At 42.8% G+C, this 15,885-nt stretch overlaps 1 protein-coding gene across 1 annotated transcript; it reads left to right on the top strand.

Annotated features, from left to right (window-relative positions):
- The first annotated feature begins 8,181 nt into the window (after nucleotides 1–8,181).
- LOC123591801 (cationic amino acid transporter 3-like) lies at nucleotides 8,182–10,032 on the top strand. The gene has a single exon (XM_045466465.1). The coding sequence runs from the start codon at nucleotides 8,254–8,256 to the stop codon at nucleotides 10,030–10,032; it is 1,779 nt and encodes a 592-aa protein (XP_045322421.1). The 5' UTR covers nucleotides 8,182–8,253.
- Nucleotides 10,033–15,885: the final 5,853 nt, after the last annotated feature.

Genomic DNA, 15,885 nt, shown 5'->3' with positions numbered 1-15,885 from the left:
AGGACATTCTGACATATATTCCAACCCGGATGAACCTTGAAGACACATGCTAAGCGCAATAAGTTGGTCACAAAAGGAGAATATTGTGTGATTCCACTTATATGAGGTACCTACAGTAGTCAAATTCAGAGAGGGAAAGTAGAATGGTGGTGCCAGGGACTGCAGAGAGGGAAGAATGGGGAGTTAGTGTTTATGGGTACAGAGTTTCATCTGAGGAATATGAACAAATTCTGTGCAACAAGTTTCACAACAGTGTGAAGGTGAGGCTCTCTTAGATCACCCATTTTATAATCACAACACCCACTCTGAACACATCCTAACCTTTTCTTGCTTCCCTTTTCTCTGCAGCGCTGATTGCAAATCCAACACAATGTATATGCATACAACTTATTTGTTTATTGTTTGCTTTCAACTACAGGATGTAACCAAATTGTATGGAGGGATTTCTGTGCTTTTTCTGCTTTATCTGCAGTGCCGAGTAAATGAGAATCAGTATATTAGTTGAACAGATAAAGGAAAGACCATGATTGGACACAGACTTGAAGAGAAGCCCAAACAGAAGGAGAAATTGGGAAGATTCCATTTTTCATTTGATTTTGTAAACCAATTTCTTTTATCCTTGGGTATGAGACTCAGCCCCAGTGTTCATGGTGGCTTTTGTTCTGTTTGCCTTTTCATATGCCTTGTGAACTCTTTCACTCTTGGACATGTTGCTGTACATGTACACAACATTTACCTTTACTGAAAACTCTTGCCCTGAACTCAAACTTCTACTCCTGTATTCATGACTGCCGCTATCCCAGTTGCAGGGCTGCTTGAGTTAGGACTTGAGAAAATCTGGGGTAGCTCAGCTTTCTAAAAACCTTTATAGTTGAGTGTTTGGGAGTCACTAGTTGGATTGGCTCCAGAGTCTTCATTGTCCAGAAATTTTAATGAGGAAGAGAGTTTTCGTATACTTTAGGTTAGAAAGGATTTATGTTTGGACACAGAGTATTGATATGATCTCTGCAGATGTTACATTTAAATCCACTTCTCTGGAAGTTTGGGAAGTAAAATAATTATTTAACAGCCTCATTAGCCTTCCTCTCAAGTCTTTATCAAATTTCTAGCAAAACAACTGGTATCCAAACTCTCTTTGAGGCTATTCAGGAGGAAACACTAGGCCAACTTCCTGTTGGGCAAGAGTGTTAACACCCAGCCAGAGGAGCCAGTAAGAACTTACTGTCTTAGAAAATGTTTTGAAAAGGAAATGTCCAGATGAGGGCTGTACCCTTCTCAGAGACAGAGCAGCGAACACAATGACCTCTAGGATAAAGAGCAGTGGTTGGGGCTGGCTGGGAGGGGAAGGAAGACAGACTGCAATTTAATGGGTGGATTGTTGGACTTGACAGGAGTTGTTGTGGGAGACTTGGGATGGAACTTTGGTTTTGGAGTTTGGAAGGAGTTCAGAGACTGAGAGAAATACACGGAGGAGAGGGAGGGAAGGGGGAGTTGGGGGCATTGTGGAATTCATACAAGCTGACTTCATGTTCCCTGGCCTTTCTCTGCATTTCTTTCAGCACCTCCTATGCACCAAGCACCTCCTTTGGAGAGACTGTTTCCTAGTTAAAATGAGATTCACAGACCCAGGGCCCTCATTAGGGAAATATCCTGGAAATGTACTTGAAATAGATGATGGTGCTTGTTCTATTCTCCTGTTTACACCTCTGTTTGGCCCTTTCTCTCTTTCAAAAACAAAAACAGGGGCGCCTGGGTGGCGCAGTCGGTTAAGCGTCCGACTTCAGCCAGGTCACGATCTCGCGGTCCGTGAGTTCGAGCCCCGCGTCGGACTCTGGGCTGATGGCTCAGAGACTGGAGCCTGTTTCCGATTCTGTGTCTCCCTCTCTCTGACCCTCCCCCATTCATGCTCTGTCTCTCTCTGTCCCAAAAATAAATAAACGTTGAAAAAAAAAATTAAAAAAAAAACAAAAACAAACACAAATACCCAAACAAATAAACAGAAAACAAAACAAGCAAAACAAATTATATATATATATATATATATATATATATATTTTTTTTTTTTTTTTTTTTTTTTTTTTTTTCTCTGTCCTAAATGCCTCTCATGGTTGCTTCATATGATTATGAGCAGATTCTTGTCCTGGGTAGTGAGGTTGGAAGTGGGAGTGTGGATGCCAGAAGAAGGAGATAGATAGATCCTGGCCCTGCCCTCTGGAAGCTTTTTAGAGTATAAAGGAATTTAAGTGACACAAGCAGGACACCAGCACACAGAAAGGGAAAATTAGTTTTAGCTGAGCATCAGGATGGACCTTAAGTGCGGATGGGTATTGAAGGGAGGTTGGAGATGGGACCAGTCAAGATGACTTAGGAAATGCTTCACTTACACAAGGGAAAACATTGTAGAATAGGACTGAGAAGACCTAGAACATGACGACAGGATAAAAGGGAGTGAGGAGGGCATCCCTGGCAGGACAGGCAATTACTGAGGCCAAAGGCTCATCCCAGGAGGGGTAAGTCAAGATGTGAGGAGCTGAGTTAGGAGAGAGGTGATGGGCCTGGGAGTAGAGGAAGATTTAGGGCAGGGTTCTGAGAGGTGGGTCAGAGAGTCTGGACTGAATATAAAGTATTGGAATAATTGTAAGTTACTGCACAGAGAAAGGGCCTTTCTGAAAATAGCATTTGAGGATGATGTTTTTGTGTATTGTTATAAACTGGATTTGTGGTAGGCTTTCTCAGGATTCCCAATCATGGCTTTGCTTTGTCTTCTATAAGCTTGCTTGTTCATTTTTCTTCTGCCTGCTTGTGTTGGAGTAATGAAATGTGATTAATTTAATTCCCAGATGTTTTGTTCTTCGGGTTGTTTCTCTGGTATCTTCATACTTTGTCTGCAGCCCACCGTCCCTCATCTTCAGTAAATGTGGGAAAAGCACAAGGACCACCCTGCACAACATAGTTGAGGGAAACAGAAATGATCAAAAGGCTTACCCATCTCCGACTCTGCTATTTAGATGGTCCTCCTCTGGGATTCCTGCTCAGTGTCTATGAATGGACTTCAGAAGTGTGTAGGACATTTTTTTGAGGTGACTGACCTCAGAGGGGTCTGTGATTCAGCAAATGACAAGCACCACTGTTGTATCTTTGTTGGAAGGTTGGCAGCTGGAAATGGTTCCCCAGAGAGAGAAACATGGTACAAGCATCCTTAGTGCCCAGTAAGGAAACTCTACAGATAGTTGCAGGAGCTGAAGGAGAAAGAGGAATTGGGAAAAGGGAAATGGGTTCAGAAGGAACGGGTAGGAGGGGTGCCCCATCTTCCGTTGTTCTCCACCCTCTTTCTAGCAGGATTTCCTTCTCTGTGTTCTCCATGTGCTGACAATTACAGGGTACAGTTACCCTTCAACTTAACTCCCACAACATTATCTCATGCAATTCCTTGTTGAATCTGAAGTGCGCAGAGTGGAGTCAACCCCTCCCTCAGTCATGGACTGAGCATCATTGCTTCCTATCGGGCCCCTTTTCAATGCATTTTATTTTACCCCTTTCATCTTGATCTCTATTATTTCCCCTCCTCACTGGAGGCACTTCTTTCAGTGTATATAACAAATGTTCTCCCAATCCCTGCTCTATATGTGTATTTAGATACATTCCTTCACTCTACAAATACACAGTTGTAGTGTGGGGACTAGGCAGAGAAAAAAAACAATAAAAAATGCCTTGCTTTCATGGAACTTACATCTTTTGGTGTGAGGAAATAATAAACAATTAAGTAAAACATATAGTACCTTGAATAGTGAAAAGTGGTATGAGGAAAATGAGGGCATGGGGATAAGGGATGGCATGGGTGGTTAGGAGCAGATTGTAGTTTTATATGTGGAGCTTAAGGAAGGCTGTGCTATATTTGTTCTTTTACCAAATGCAGTGAAGTGAGCAACCATGGGGCTATCTGGGCTAGAAGTGGTATGGTTATAAGGAGAGCAAGTACAAAGGCCCTGAGGTAGGGTCTTGCCTGGTATGTTTAGAGACCAGAATGGTTAGAAGGCTAGAGAAATAAGAGTGGGGGAGAGAGAGAAACAGAGGCTGAGTAGCAGGTGGGTCAGTGACAAATACTGTAGGACTTTGTAGGTCATTGTAAATGCAAACATTGGCTTCTACTCTGCATAAAAGGAGAAACCAGTAGAAGGTTTTATCAGAGAATGACAAGAAAATTTTAACAGGTATGTGCATATCCTTGACAAATAGGCAATGCTCTTTGGCTGTTTTGTAAATGTATATAAATGTAACTGCTGTATACCTCATCCTGCTTCTACTTCAGTTACTTAACATTGTTTCTGAAATGTACCCATGTTGTTATCTTTAATCTACTTTTTACAATTTCTGACTGCTGTGTAATATTTCATTGTGTATATATGGCACATTTTACTTACACATTCCTCTAGTAACAGAGGCTGGCATAGCTCCAAATTCAGAAACAGTCCTGTGATGACCTTGCTCATATGAGCCTCCTTATAAACTCAGGATAGAGTTTCCCTGGGGTGTATATATCAGAGAGGGATTTCGGGGTGGGAAGGTGTGTGCATTCTTAATTCCACTGATTGTGCTTCAGGATGGTGATCCCAGCTATACTCCTTCCAGCAGTGGGTGATGTTTTATATCTTCTCATCAAATTTTTATGTGGATCCTGTAATGGAAGTGAAGTAAGGTTCTTTGTGGGTGAGGAAACCTGAGGCTTAGAGAGATCAAGCAAATAACCCTGGTTTATATAGTGAAGTGGAAGAGGCAAGGCTCAAATCCAAAATTTCTGACATAACACTCATTGCTCTTAGCACTATAGGACCCAGAACCGTCCCTTCTCGGAATAAGATGAGGCATCCATAGGCAAAAATATTGATGATGATGATGATGATGATGATGATGATGATGTTGTTGTTTAAGGCTTTCATTTTCTTGATGCCTGAACTAACCCAGTGAGCTTAGAACCTCCAAGTGTTTAACACCATGTAGGGGGGTGTCTAATTGGGGTACTTAGTATTTCAAGGCAAAATATATGGAATAAAGCTGTTTTCATTGTTTCATGAGGGCAAGCTAACAGGCTCGAATTTCAGTGGATGATTTTGGGGCTAGAGATTTATAAAGACTAACTGATTTTCAAATTTGGGAATTTGGATCAGATTTCAATATTAAACATTAGGCAGATTACATTAATTACATATTGTTTGCTAGGCACTGAGCTAACTACTTTATAGACATCATTTCTCTTATGCCTCACAATTACCCTATGAGGTACTTTTACTTTCATTTGACTGTTATTGAAACTAAAGCACCGAGAGGTTAACTAATTTGTCCAGAGTACTCAGTATAAGGTTGAGTTGTGATTTGACCCTGAATCATGTACCTGCAGAGCCTTTACTCCTAAATGCTAAACTGTGCTGCTTTCCTGTGAAGGAAGCTTTTGTAATCTCTTCCCTTTGAAATTGAGGACAATTTCTTGTCATTTGGGGTGATTTAGAGCAGCCATGGGAAGCACGGGGTTAGTGGACAAGAATCTCCAGAGGGACAGGATATGAAGTTTGAAAGTGTTCCCCATTGTCTTCATTATGCCTCCCTCTGTCCCCCAAAGTAAGAACCTCTGCCTTAGGACATCCCACCGAGGTTATAGGGCCTGATATCTTCAAAACATTTGACATTTCTTTGTCACCATGTGTGGCTTATACCTGCCATGAATGATGTACAGTCAAGGTTTCATCAGTTTGTCTTCCCTTCACACTTTTCATTTTGCTTGCCTTCTACAAGGATTAATATGATTTATATCTTTACCTAAATCAGGATTACAAATACTGTTTGGCTACAAAGTATGTATCTCGCAAAGGCAATTAGGTAGGAATTCTGGATTATATTCTCTTTCAGATTTGTATTCTCAGTTTATTTGTTCAATAAGTATCTATTGAGCATCTAACTCACACTTTGATAGAAGACACAGGCAGCTGAGCAGAAATTCTGATACATTAGGATAAATGGCACATGGGGTAAGCTAGGTGCTATAAGAACACACAGGAAGGGCAGCATAAGATCAGGGGAGGCTTCCTGGGAAAGCAACTTCTGAGCTGGGAACTAAAGAGAAGTGGGGTTAGCTACGCAAACTGGACAAGAGGACATTGGAGGCAAGGGAACAGGTTGAGTGTTGATTCTTGCAGCTGCAGCAGGAAGTGGACAGGGGATGAGGCTGGAAGAATCAACACAGATCAGATGATGAAGGAAGGAAGAAAGGAAGGAAAGAAGGTGGGAGGGAGGGAGCAAGGAAGGAAGGAAGGGAAGAAGTGGAAGGAAGGAAGGAAGGAAGGAAGGAAGGGAAGAAGGAAGGAAGGAAGGAATAGGAGGGAAAGAAGGAGGGAGGGAGGGAGGAAGGAAGGAAGGAAGGAAGGAAGGAAGGAAGGAAGGAAGGACTATGAAGGAAGGGCAGTGGGGAACCACTGAAGGATTTGAAGCCTGGGGGTGGGTGGGCAACATGTCAGTGCTATTCATAATGTAGCAAGATTCCATGAGTTAAGTATTGACTCTGTCTATGTCGTGTGCTTCTTAGTAAATCATAACCTTGGAACTGGTGGGTAGCAAATAAGGAGTCTAGATGGATTTGTACACAGAAGCTTTGACTCATAACATTAGGATTCCTTTTGATAATCTGTAGAGAAGACTTCAATTTTGACTTGGTCTTTCTGCTTTTAAAACCCTCTGACAATATTTCCTAAAATTCTCTCAAAACCAAAGCCCAAGTAGCGAGGAGAATGGGGACTGCATGACTTTGTTTTCTCTGTTTTTCTCTACTCATGTCTGAGACATTGCTGTGAATTTTTCATCAAAGTCTTGCTCCATTTGATGGAGGGGGCCATTTGAAGAGCAGCAGTGGAGGAAGGGCAAGGAGGAACCACATGTAGGGCTCCTTGATTAACAAAACGTGTTTGGCATATTGAGACCATGGTTTGAGTGAGTGGAAAATAACTATGGTAGAAAATTAAGAGGGAGTTACAAGTTAGTGTTTTAATATAAGCTCACAGAGCAGGGCAGGGTCTCCAGGTGGCTGGCTGCTGACATCACAGATGGCCCAGGGTGTTTATAGAGCACAGTGTGGCCAGTGAGGAGACTGTCTGCAGAAGTGAGGTCACCTTCTCTCCTGGAACCCAGAGAGCAAAGAGACAGAAGGAATTGTTTTGGTTGTGAGCTACTGAGCTAGGTGACCTACTTCTTTCCTTCCTACCCATCACACTCTCATAACTGTGGACATATAAACTGCAGTAAGTTTTGCCTGGTTGTTTTGGGTGAGGTTTACTGAATGTCAGAATTCACAAAATGGCCTTTCTGGCTCTTCTCCATTAGTAATGGATACTTGGTTGGCATATGCACCTGTTTCTCCAGTGTTTCCTCATCAGACAGTCTTGTCCTCTAGTTCTTGCAGGTAGTTATGAAGGCCCTGCCTCTTTATCTGTCTTCCTCTCTTCTCACATTGCCCCCTGTGGTCCTAGATGGGTAAAGGGAAGGGTTAGACTGTACTTTCCTTGCCATCAGTACAGCTAAATGGATGATGCAGGATGAGGAGAAAGGGGGCCATCTGATCTTGGGTACTGATTTGGGCATAAAGAGTTTTAAGGAAGTGATACCAATATTGTATTTTAAATTGAGATTTTATTTAAGAAATTGTTCTGTCACTGCAACAAGGCTCTATAGTCCATGAATTAATATCATAACTTATGCTCAAGTACCACACAAACATCCCATGTGTAAATTACTGCACAAGAAATTCATGCCCTATTGTGTCCTACAGCTTCATTAGTCCATGAAGCTACACGAGTTAGATGAACCCAAAGGGGATTTTGTCATGTGGTGTGTAAAAGGAGAATGTCGGGAGATATTTGACACTTTTCTGGGGTGGGGGGGGACAAGGTTGATTTGTTATGATCTTTTATTTCAGTTTCTGTGATACTCAGGCTGCAACAGGTGACATGGGACTCATGAGCTGTGGTTGTAAACTTTTGTTAGTTTGTTGAACACCATCGTTCAGTAAATATTTATTGTTTATTTAGGATTTATGAAGGGCTATCACATACCAGACGAAATACAAAGCAGGAGCATTGAAGCCTGAGTAATGGACCTTGTCAGTCCCAACTCAACTTGGCTAAATGTAGCCTCTCTGAACCTGATCCGAGACTCTGCTTCCTGGGCTTGCTGCAGCTCTCTGATCCTGGAATCCTCTTCAGTTCCAGCTAGATGCTGTGTCAGGCACTTCGTAGATTTGGTAAAAAACTGGTACGCGGACCTACGCTGAAGGAACCGGTGGCTGAGAATGACCCACGGAGAAGACTGAGCACTCTGGATTTAGTGGCCCTGGGTGTAGGCCGCACAGTGGGTGTAGGTGTGTATGTCCTGGCTGGTGAGGTGGTCAGAAATCAAGCAGGACCATCCTTTGTGATTTGTGTTTTGGTGGCCCTCCTGTCTTCTCTATTGGCTGGGATGTGCTATGCAGAGATTAGTGCCCGGGTTCCCCAATCTGGCTCTGCATATCTCTACAGCTATGTCACTATAGGTGAACTCTGGGCCTTCGTCACTGGCTGGAACCTCATCCTCTCCCTTGTTGCTGAGAAAGCCATTGCGTTCAGCACATGGGTCTTAATTTTTGACAACCTGCGTGGAAACCAGGTCTCTCAGACTGTGCAAGAGAGAATCTCAGGGCACATTTCCCATTTCCTTAGAGAATATCTAGAATTCTTTGTTCTTGGTTTTTTGGTGGTGTTCATGGAGATCAGGTATTTATGGTATTTCTGGCCATTTTCAACTTCCACACTTGCTAAAGTGTTCACATTGGTGAAAATTCTGGTTCTCAGTTTTGTCATCATCTCTGGTTTCGTTAAGGGGGACCTGCACAACTGGAAGCTCACAGAAGAGGACTACGTAAAGGCTGGACTCAATGACACCTCAAGCTTGGGCCCCCTGGGCTCTGGAGGATTTGTGCCTTTTGGGTTTGAGGGGATTCTCCGTGGAGCAGCTACATGTTTCTATGCATTTATTGGTTTTGAGAGTATTGTTTCCAGAGTTGAAAAAGCCCAGAATCCCCAGCGTTCCATCCCCATGGGCATTGTGGTTTCACTGTTCATCTGCCTTCTGGTATATTTTGGTGTCTCTTCAGCACTTACGCTCATGGTGCCTTACTACCAGATTCCTTCTGGGAGCACCTTGCCTGAGGTATTTCTCCATATTGGCTGGGTCCCTGCCTACTATGTGGTAGCTTTTGCATTGCTGTGCATTCTTTCCGCCAGCCTTTGGGGCTTTGTGAGGCCGATGCGTCGGGTGTTATACATGATGGCAAAGGATGGCCTCCTGTTCCATGTCCTTACCCGTATCTCTTACCAACAATACATCATTATCATAATAATTGTGATGATTGGAACAGTTGCAGTCATTATATCATTCCTTGGCGTCACTGATCTCTTGGACCTCGTGTCGGTTGTGTCCCTGATTTCTTACTCCCTAGTTGCGATTTGTGTTCTCATCCTCAGGTATCAGCCTGAGTGGAGGAATGGGGGAAATGAAGCAGAGGAGCAGGAGGAGAATGGACCTGCAGAAGAGAGGCTGACTCTACAGCAACTACTTTTTCCAGGCAGCTCCTCCCCTACTCCACTCTCTGGCCGGGTTGTCTATGTTTGTTCTTCACTGCTTATTCTGCTAATTATTCCTCTTTGCTTGGTGCTGACCCAGTGGCCAGTTCTGCTTTCTGGAGACCCAGTGCGGATTTCAGTGATTGTGCTTCTCCTGGCGCTCATCACTGGGCTCACTGGGGTCATCTGGAGACAGCCACAGAGCTCCAGTTCCCTTTACTTTAAGGTCCCTGCTCTGCCTCTCCTCCCACTACTGAGCCTCTTTGTGAATGTTTGCCTTATGATGCAGATGACAGCTGGCACCTGGATGGTATTTGGTGTGTGGATGCTGACTGGGTTTGTTTTCTACTTTGGCTATGGGGTCCATCACAGCTGGGTCACTAACCTAACTTAAGTTTGGCCAAAAGTGTAGACCTTGAACTCAGCTGTGTCAGTACATATGCAGTTGGACATCATCACACCTGAATGCAGTCAGGTCCCCCTGCCTAATAATGCAGTACTCTTGATCACATGGAAAGTAGGCCTCCCATGGGATGCTGGTGGGTGAACACTAATAGAGCTCTGTGTATATTGTGGAGTGAAGGATGTGCCTTTACTCATTCTTTTTTTTTTCTTTTCTTTTCTTTTTTCTTTTTCCTTTTTGACTTGTCTACTTGAATTGCATCTATAGTTGGTTACAGGCTTTAAAATATTATTATTAAAAGAAACTAGAAAAAAACTTATTTCCTTGGTTAAATATCCAGTAGCTGTGGGGTGTCTGGCTGGCTAAGTCAGTAGAGCATGCAATTCTTCTCTCGGGGTGGTAACTTTGAGCCCCATGTTGTGTATAGAGATTATTTAAAACAAATAGCCAGTAGCAGAATTACTGGATCATAGGTACTTTTATTCTTAATTTTTTGAGGAACCTGCATACTGCTTTCCACAGTGGCTGCAACAAGTGACATTCCCAACAATAATATCTGAGTGTTCCTTTTTCTCCATATCCTGGACAATACTTGCTTATCTTGTCTTTTTTGATTTTAGCCATCCTGGCAGGTTTAAAGTGATATCCAATTGTAGTGTTAATTTACATTTCCCTGTCATTAGTGATGGTGAACACCTTTCCAAGTGTCTGTTGGCCATCTGTATGTCATCTTTGGAAAAATGTCTACTTAGTTTCTCTGCCCATTTTTTAAGTGGACTGAGTTGTACAAGTTCTTTCTGTATTTTGTGTATTAACCCATTATTGGACATATCATTTACAAATATCTTCCCTTATTCAGTGGGTTTCCTTTCTCTCTTGATGCTGGTTTCCTTTTCAGGGAAAAAGCTTTTTAGTTACATGAATTCAAAAAGATATATGCACCCCTATGTTTATTGTGGCATAATTTACAATAGCCAGGACATGGAAGTAACCCAAATGTCCCTTGATAGATGAATAAAGAAGATGTAATATCTATCAAATTATCTATCTATCTATCTATCTATCTATCTATCTATCATCTATCTATCTGTCATGGAATATTACTCAGCTATAAAAAAGAATGGAATCTTGGCATTCGTAACAACATGGATGGACCTAGAGGAAATAATATGATGTGAAATAAGTCTGTTCAGAGTAAGACAAACACCAGATGGTTCCACTCTTATACCAATTTAAGAAATAAAACAACAACAACAAAAGAGGAAAAAGTGAGACAAACAATAAAAACAACCTCATACACTCAAATATAGGGCAAAATCTGTTGGTTGTCAAAGTGAAGTGGGTACAAGGATGGGTGAAATAGATCAAGGGAATTAAGAGTATACTTATCTGGATGAGCACTGAGAAATGTGTGGAATCAATAAATCATTATGTAGTACACCTAGAATAATATAATGACACTGTATGGTAATTATACTTCAACAAAAACAACAAAAAAGGAAACTAGAATCAAACAAACAAACAAAAAAAAAACAAACAAAAGATGAAATATGGCCCCTGCCCTTAAGGGGCTTATATTCTAATACAAGGGGTAAAGCATAGCTGTAACACAAAGTAGAAAGTGTTGTCATAATAAGTAATATACAAATAAAGTGTCCTGGGAATTCAGAGTGCTGGAGGATCACATGGGGTTGGCACAGTGGTGAGGGTTGATTGGTGAAATCAGAGAAGACTTTGTAGAGGAATGGCATTTGAGTTGGCTCTCTCCAAGACAGGTTAGGATTTTCCCACATGTGGGCAGCAGTGAGAGACTGTAGGCTGAGAGAACAACACTTGGAGAAGCACAGGAAAATGAAGCAGTGTTCAGAACACAATGAACACACTGTAGAGTGTGTAGCCTGAGCCTTGGCTGTGAGAGGGGCCAACAGAACATGCACAGGTGGATTGGAGCCAGAGCTCTCCTCTGAGCACAAAACACTTGGATTTGAACCCACTACCCATAATGAAAATCCCTAGGGTTGGTTCTTCTACTTGGCAATATCTGTGTTCTTGGACTTGAAAGTTTCTCTACTCTTGTCTGCTTTGGTCCACCTGCTCAGAAAGTGCACAGCTGGGAGCCAAGTATCCTGGATTCTGCTCTTGTTCCCACCATTAACTAGCAATGTGACCTTGAGCAAGCTTTTTGGTTCCTTCAATGTTTTCCTTATTTATTTTTATGTTTTTGTAACACGAGATGTCAGAACTGATTATTTCTAAAGTTAGGTTCACTTACAGAATTCTAGGATTTCCTCTGGTTCTTGTGTCTTGTTATTCTCTCAGCTAGGTCTCTCTACTGCAGGCAACCTGAACCTGCATCCTGCCCACTTTTCACTACAACCCATGTTGGAGTTATAAGGATGCGATAAATAACACCCCATTTCTCACTCCTATATTTGGAACCAACTGATAATCAAGACATAGAGACAGTTGATTAAACACTTAGCTTTTGATCTGTAGCTCAATTGGCTTGCTAAGCGTGCATCACTAAATTAAACAGACTTATTCCTCATCAGAAGTAATGCGAAGCAATCTCCACAAGACGCCACAGGAAAGATTCTGCTTTAATTAGATTTTTTATGTATGAGCAGGTTGTAATGCATGTGTTTCGGTCAGTTTGGCACTGGATAAAAAAGGAAAACCAATAAAAAATGGAAGGGGCTGAGCTGGGCATGATTAGTGCTGTTGCTTTAACTCACTAATCAAAGTGACAGTGAGGGGGCAGTACTATTCCTTGAGTGGGGCCAGGAATAGTACTCTGTCAGTGGTTCTCAGTCTTCAGCAGGTGTCACCATACCTTGAGGACCTGTGACAAAGCAGATTGCTGGTCCCTGGCCCCAGCATTTAGAATTCAGTAGGTCTGGGTGGAGCCCACAACATGTACTTCTAACAAGTTCCCAGTTGATGCTGATGCTGTTGGTCCTGGGACCACATATAGAAAACCAAGTCTCCACATGGAAAGATGGAAGTGTAGGACACAAAGTTGCCTTTTGAACACTTACCTTCATTTCATGAAACATTTAGATTAAAATACAATTGTTAATCCTATCACCTTGGGGAAATCATTGTGAATCATTTCACAATGTATATGTATGCCAGATAACCACAATGTATACTTTAACTATCTTAAATTTTATGTCAATTGTACATAAATAAAGCTGAAATAAAAATGAAATACCACAGTTATCTGAGTGTCTTTATTTTTGTATATTGTTCCTGATTGTAGATCATAGATAAGGAGTGTATCTTGTTCGCTCCCCCAGAGCATCCTCCTGTATCCAGGCACACAATGAGCATTTAATAATTCATGGTGAATTGAATAGAGCTTTACACATTTCTTTGGTACAGAAATTCTCCTTCCTTTTAGGCTAGCACTGTGTTTCTCCTTTAAAACTATCTTCCTGGAGCCTTGCTTGACACACAGCATTTGTCTCCACCCAGAACTACATCTAGAAGTGTATCTAGATCTGTACCCAACATCTAGAACTGTACCCCAGCACTTGTAGTTTTGCCTTTGTGTGGCTCTGCCTGGAGTTCTAGTGACTGTCCTGTCTGTTCCATCAGAGTGGAGTCTTGCTCAGAACAAGGAGCAGATTCTCTACTCCCTCTAGACTCAATGGTAAGAACAATGTTCACTCAAAGAGCAGCTGCCCTGGAGCAGCTGATTGCCTGACATGACCTCTCCTGGTCTTGCTGCATCCATACTCATGGGACTTGGAGAGGGTCCAAGGTACCAAAATTAAGAGAAGTCTACTGACTCCAGGGAATCCCTGAAGATGAGACTGGCTCCAGCTTGGGCACAACAGGCATCTTTCTTGAAGAGTCAGAGTTTTATGGTTGGCATATGGGAGCCAGTGTTTTCCTCTTGTATTTATGTATGAGGCCTTACTAGAAAAGAAGGATGGGAAGCTACTTTCTTACTTGTGGAATCTGTCACTTTTCCAACAGAAAGTATGTGCCTCCCGGGAATCCTGCTAGAGGCAGGTTTACCCATATACTTATCCCTTCCTTTAGATGCTTTCTTGGGAGACTGGTGCAAAAATCTTGTAGAAGCATCTTCAATTCTTTTGGGTAAAGAGAATTTACACCCCAAATGGGAAGAAAAATGAACTGAAATAGGAGGAATTACTAACTGGACAGGGATTGAGATATCATTACTTTGGAAGGGAAGGTATGAGTAGAAACTGAGAAAGAGGTGTTGGTCAAGTGTCACTTCCTGGAGAGGGTGCCTATGGAGCAATTTGGGAAGTAGAAGAAGGACAGATGAACTGGAAAAGAAATGGGACAGTATTCTAGGCTACATGGACCTCTAGGAGGCATGAAATATTGAGACTTTTGTGAGGGATGTGTGTTGACATTTGCAGGGAATTTATGAGCCACGTTTGTATTGTGTATTGTGCATCGTGTCATGGAGTAAGGTTTCTGAATCAGGAAGGAATGAGAGGAGGAGTTAAGATGGGGGAGACGTAGCTGGAACCTGGGCTTTCCTCATCCCTCAAACACAGCTGTCAGATCACTTGGAAAACCAGGAAACCTATCTGCAGAGTGGCAGAAGGATTTCCACAGTTAGAAGGAGAAAACTTGGCAGGTGTGAGGTATGCGAAAGTGAATTGGGAGAAAGATGGCAGGCTGTAGAGGGGAGGGAACCCTTTCCATGGAGAGACAAAAGAGAGAAAAAGAGACCCAGTTTGAGAAAGTGCTGCATCAAGTTCACACAAGGGGAAAAACCCTCTCTGGACCATGGGCTGGGGAGTGAGAAGTCCTGAGTGTCCCCGTTATTTTTTTGCTTGCATTTGGGGCTCAAAGTCTGAAATTTTGGAATTGCACAACTTTCTAGAGTTGAACTGTAGAGCTGTTGCTTGTGCTCATGGTGAGGTGGGAGCTGGCCCCACAGTGCTAGCTTGGTGTAGGGATCTCTGGGATGCACTGTGACAGAAACAGTCCCCTTCCTGGAGTACTTTTGGAAGATATATTGCCTCCCCAAGGACAAAATACTCTGCAGGTGTCAGCAAAAGGCCTTTCATTAGCGGGGGACAGAGGCACACTCAGATGGAATATAACCTTTGCGGTTTTTAGCAGTGCTACTCCATAGATCCCTAACACTGCTCAGGTGTGGGACAGTTTTTTAGGGACAGAGAAATTCCAACATGGAGAGGCTCTACTCTGGAGGAGGGGAGTGGATCTGCACAGTGCCAGTCTCACACTGGGGTGCGAGAGTCCCAGACCTGGATGAGAGACTGGGGTAGTGCCATTTTCCCCCTAGCACCAACATGGTGGGACTTCAGAGATCAGACAGTGGCGCTCAGTAGAGTTGGGACCTGCGTACACTGAACCCTGGTCCCGTGCTGGCAGCTGCTTATTAATTGCGGCAGGACTGACTCTGAGCCAATGCAGCAGACCTCTCCTCCAGAGCAGCACAGCCAGCACCTCTCATGCACCAAGTGCACTGAAAATGAAGCGCTTCAAAATGACGCCTGCAGTCCTTTTTTCTTTTTTCCTTCTTCTTTTCTTTGGAGTCAGGCTTATAGTTTCTTGTTGGTTTCATTCAGTTGCCTTTCTTTTTCCCGATTTTTTTTGTGTAACAGGCTTCTCCCTCATCCCTTTTATCCATGGTTACTTCAACAAAGAAACCAAAGCACACCTAGTTAAAGGTCCAACACTCCAACAATGAGTGCAAGGAGGAACTCTGCAGAGGACTGACCAGTGGGAAAGAGCAGCCAAAATGCAACAGCAGAGTGCACACCAAAAATACTTACTGGAGTGCCAGGCTCTGGGCAGTGTATGGCCCCGTTTTAATATAGTAGTAAC

The sequence above is a fragment of the Leopardus geoffroyi genome, chromosome B4 (genome assembly GCF_018350155.1).
Source record: "Leopardus geoffroyi isolate Oge1 chromosome B4, O.geoffroyi_Oge1_pat1.0, whole genome shotgun sequence".
Taxonomy (NCBI): Eukaryota; Metazoa; Chordata; class Mammalia; order Carnivora; family Felidae; genus Leopardus; species Leopardus geoffroyi.
Note: the sequence above shows the minus strand (reverse complement) of the source record. Positions and strands in the feature narration are given on the sequence as shown.

Bases quoted from the DNA above. Each gene is read 5' to 3' on its own strand.
- LOC123591801 (XM_045466465.1), top strand. From the start codon at position 8,254: ATGCTGTGTCAGGCACTTCGTAGATTTGGTAAAAAACTGGTACGCGGA.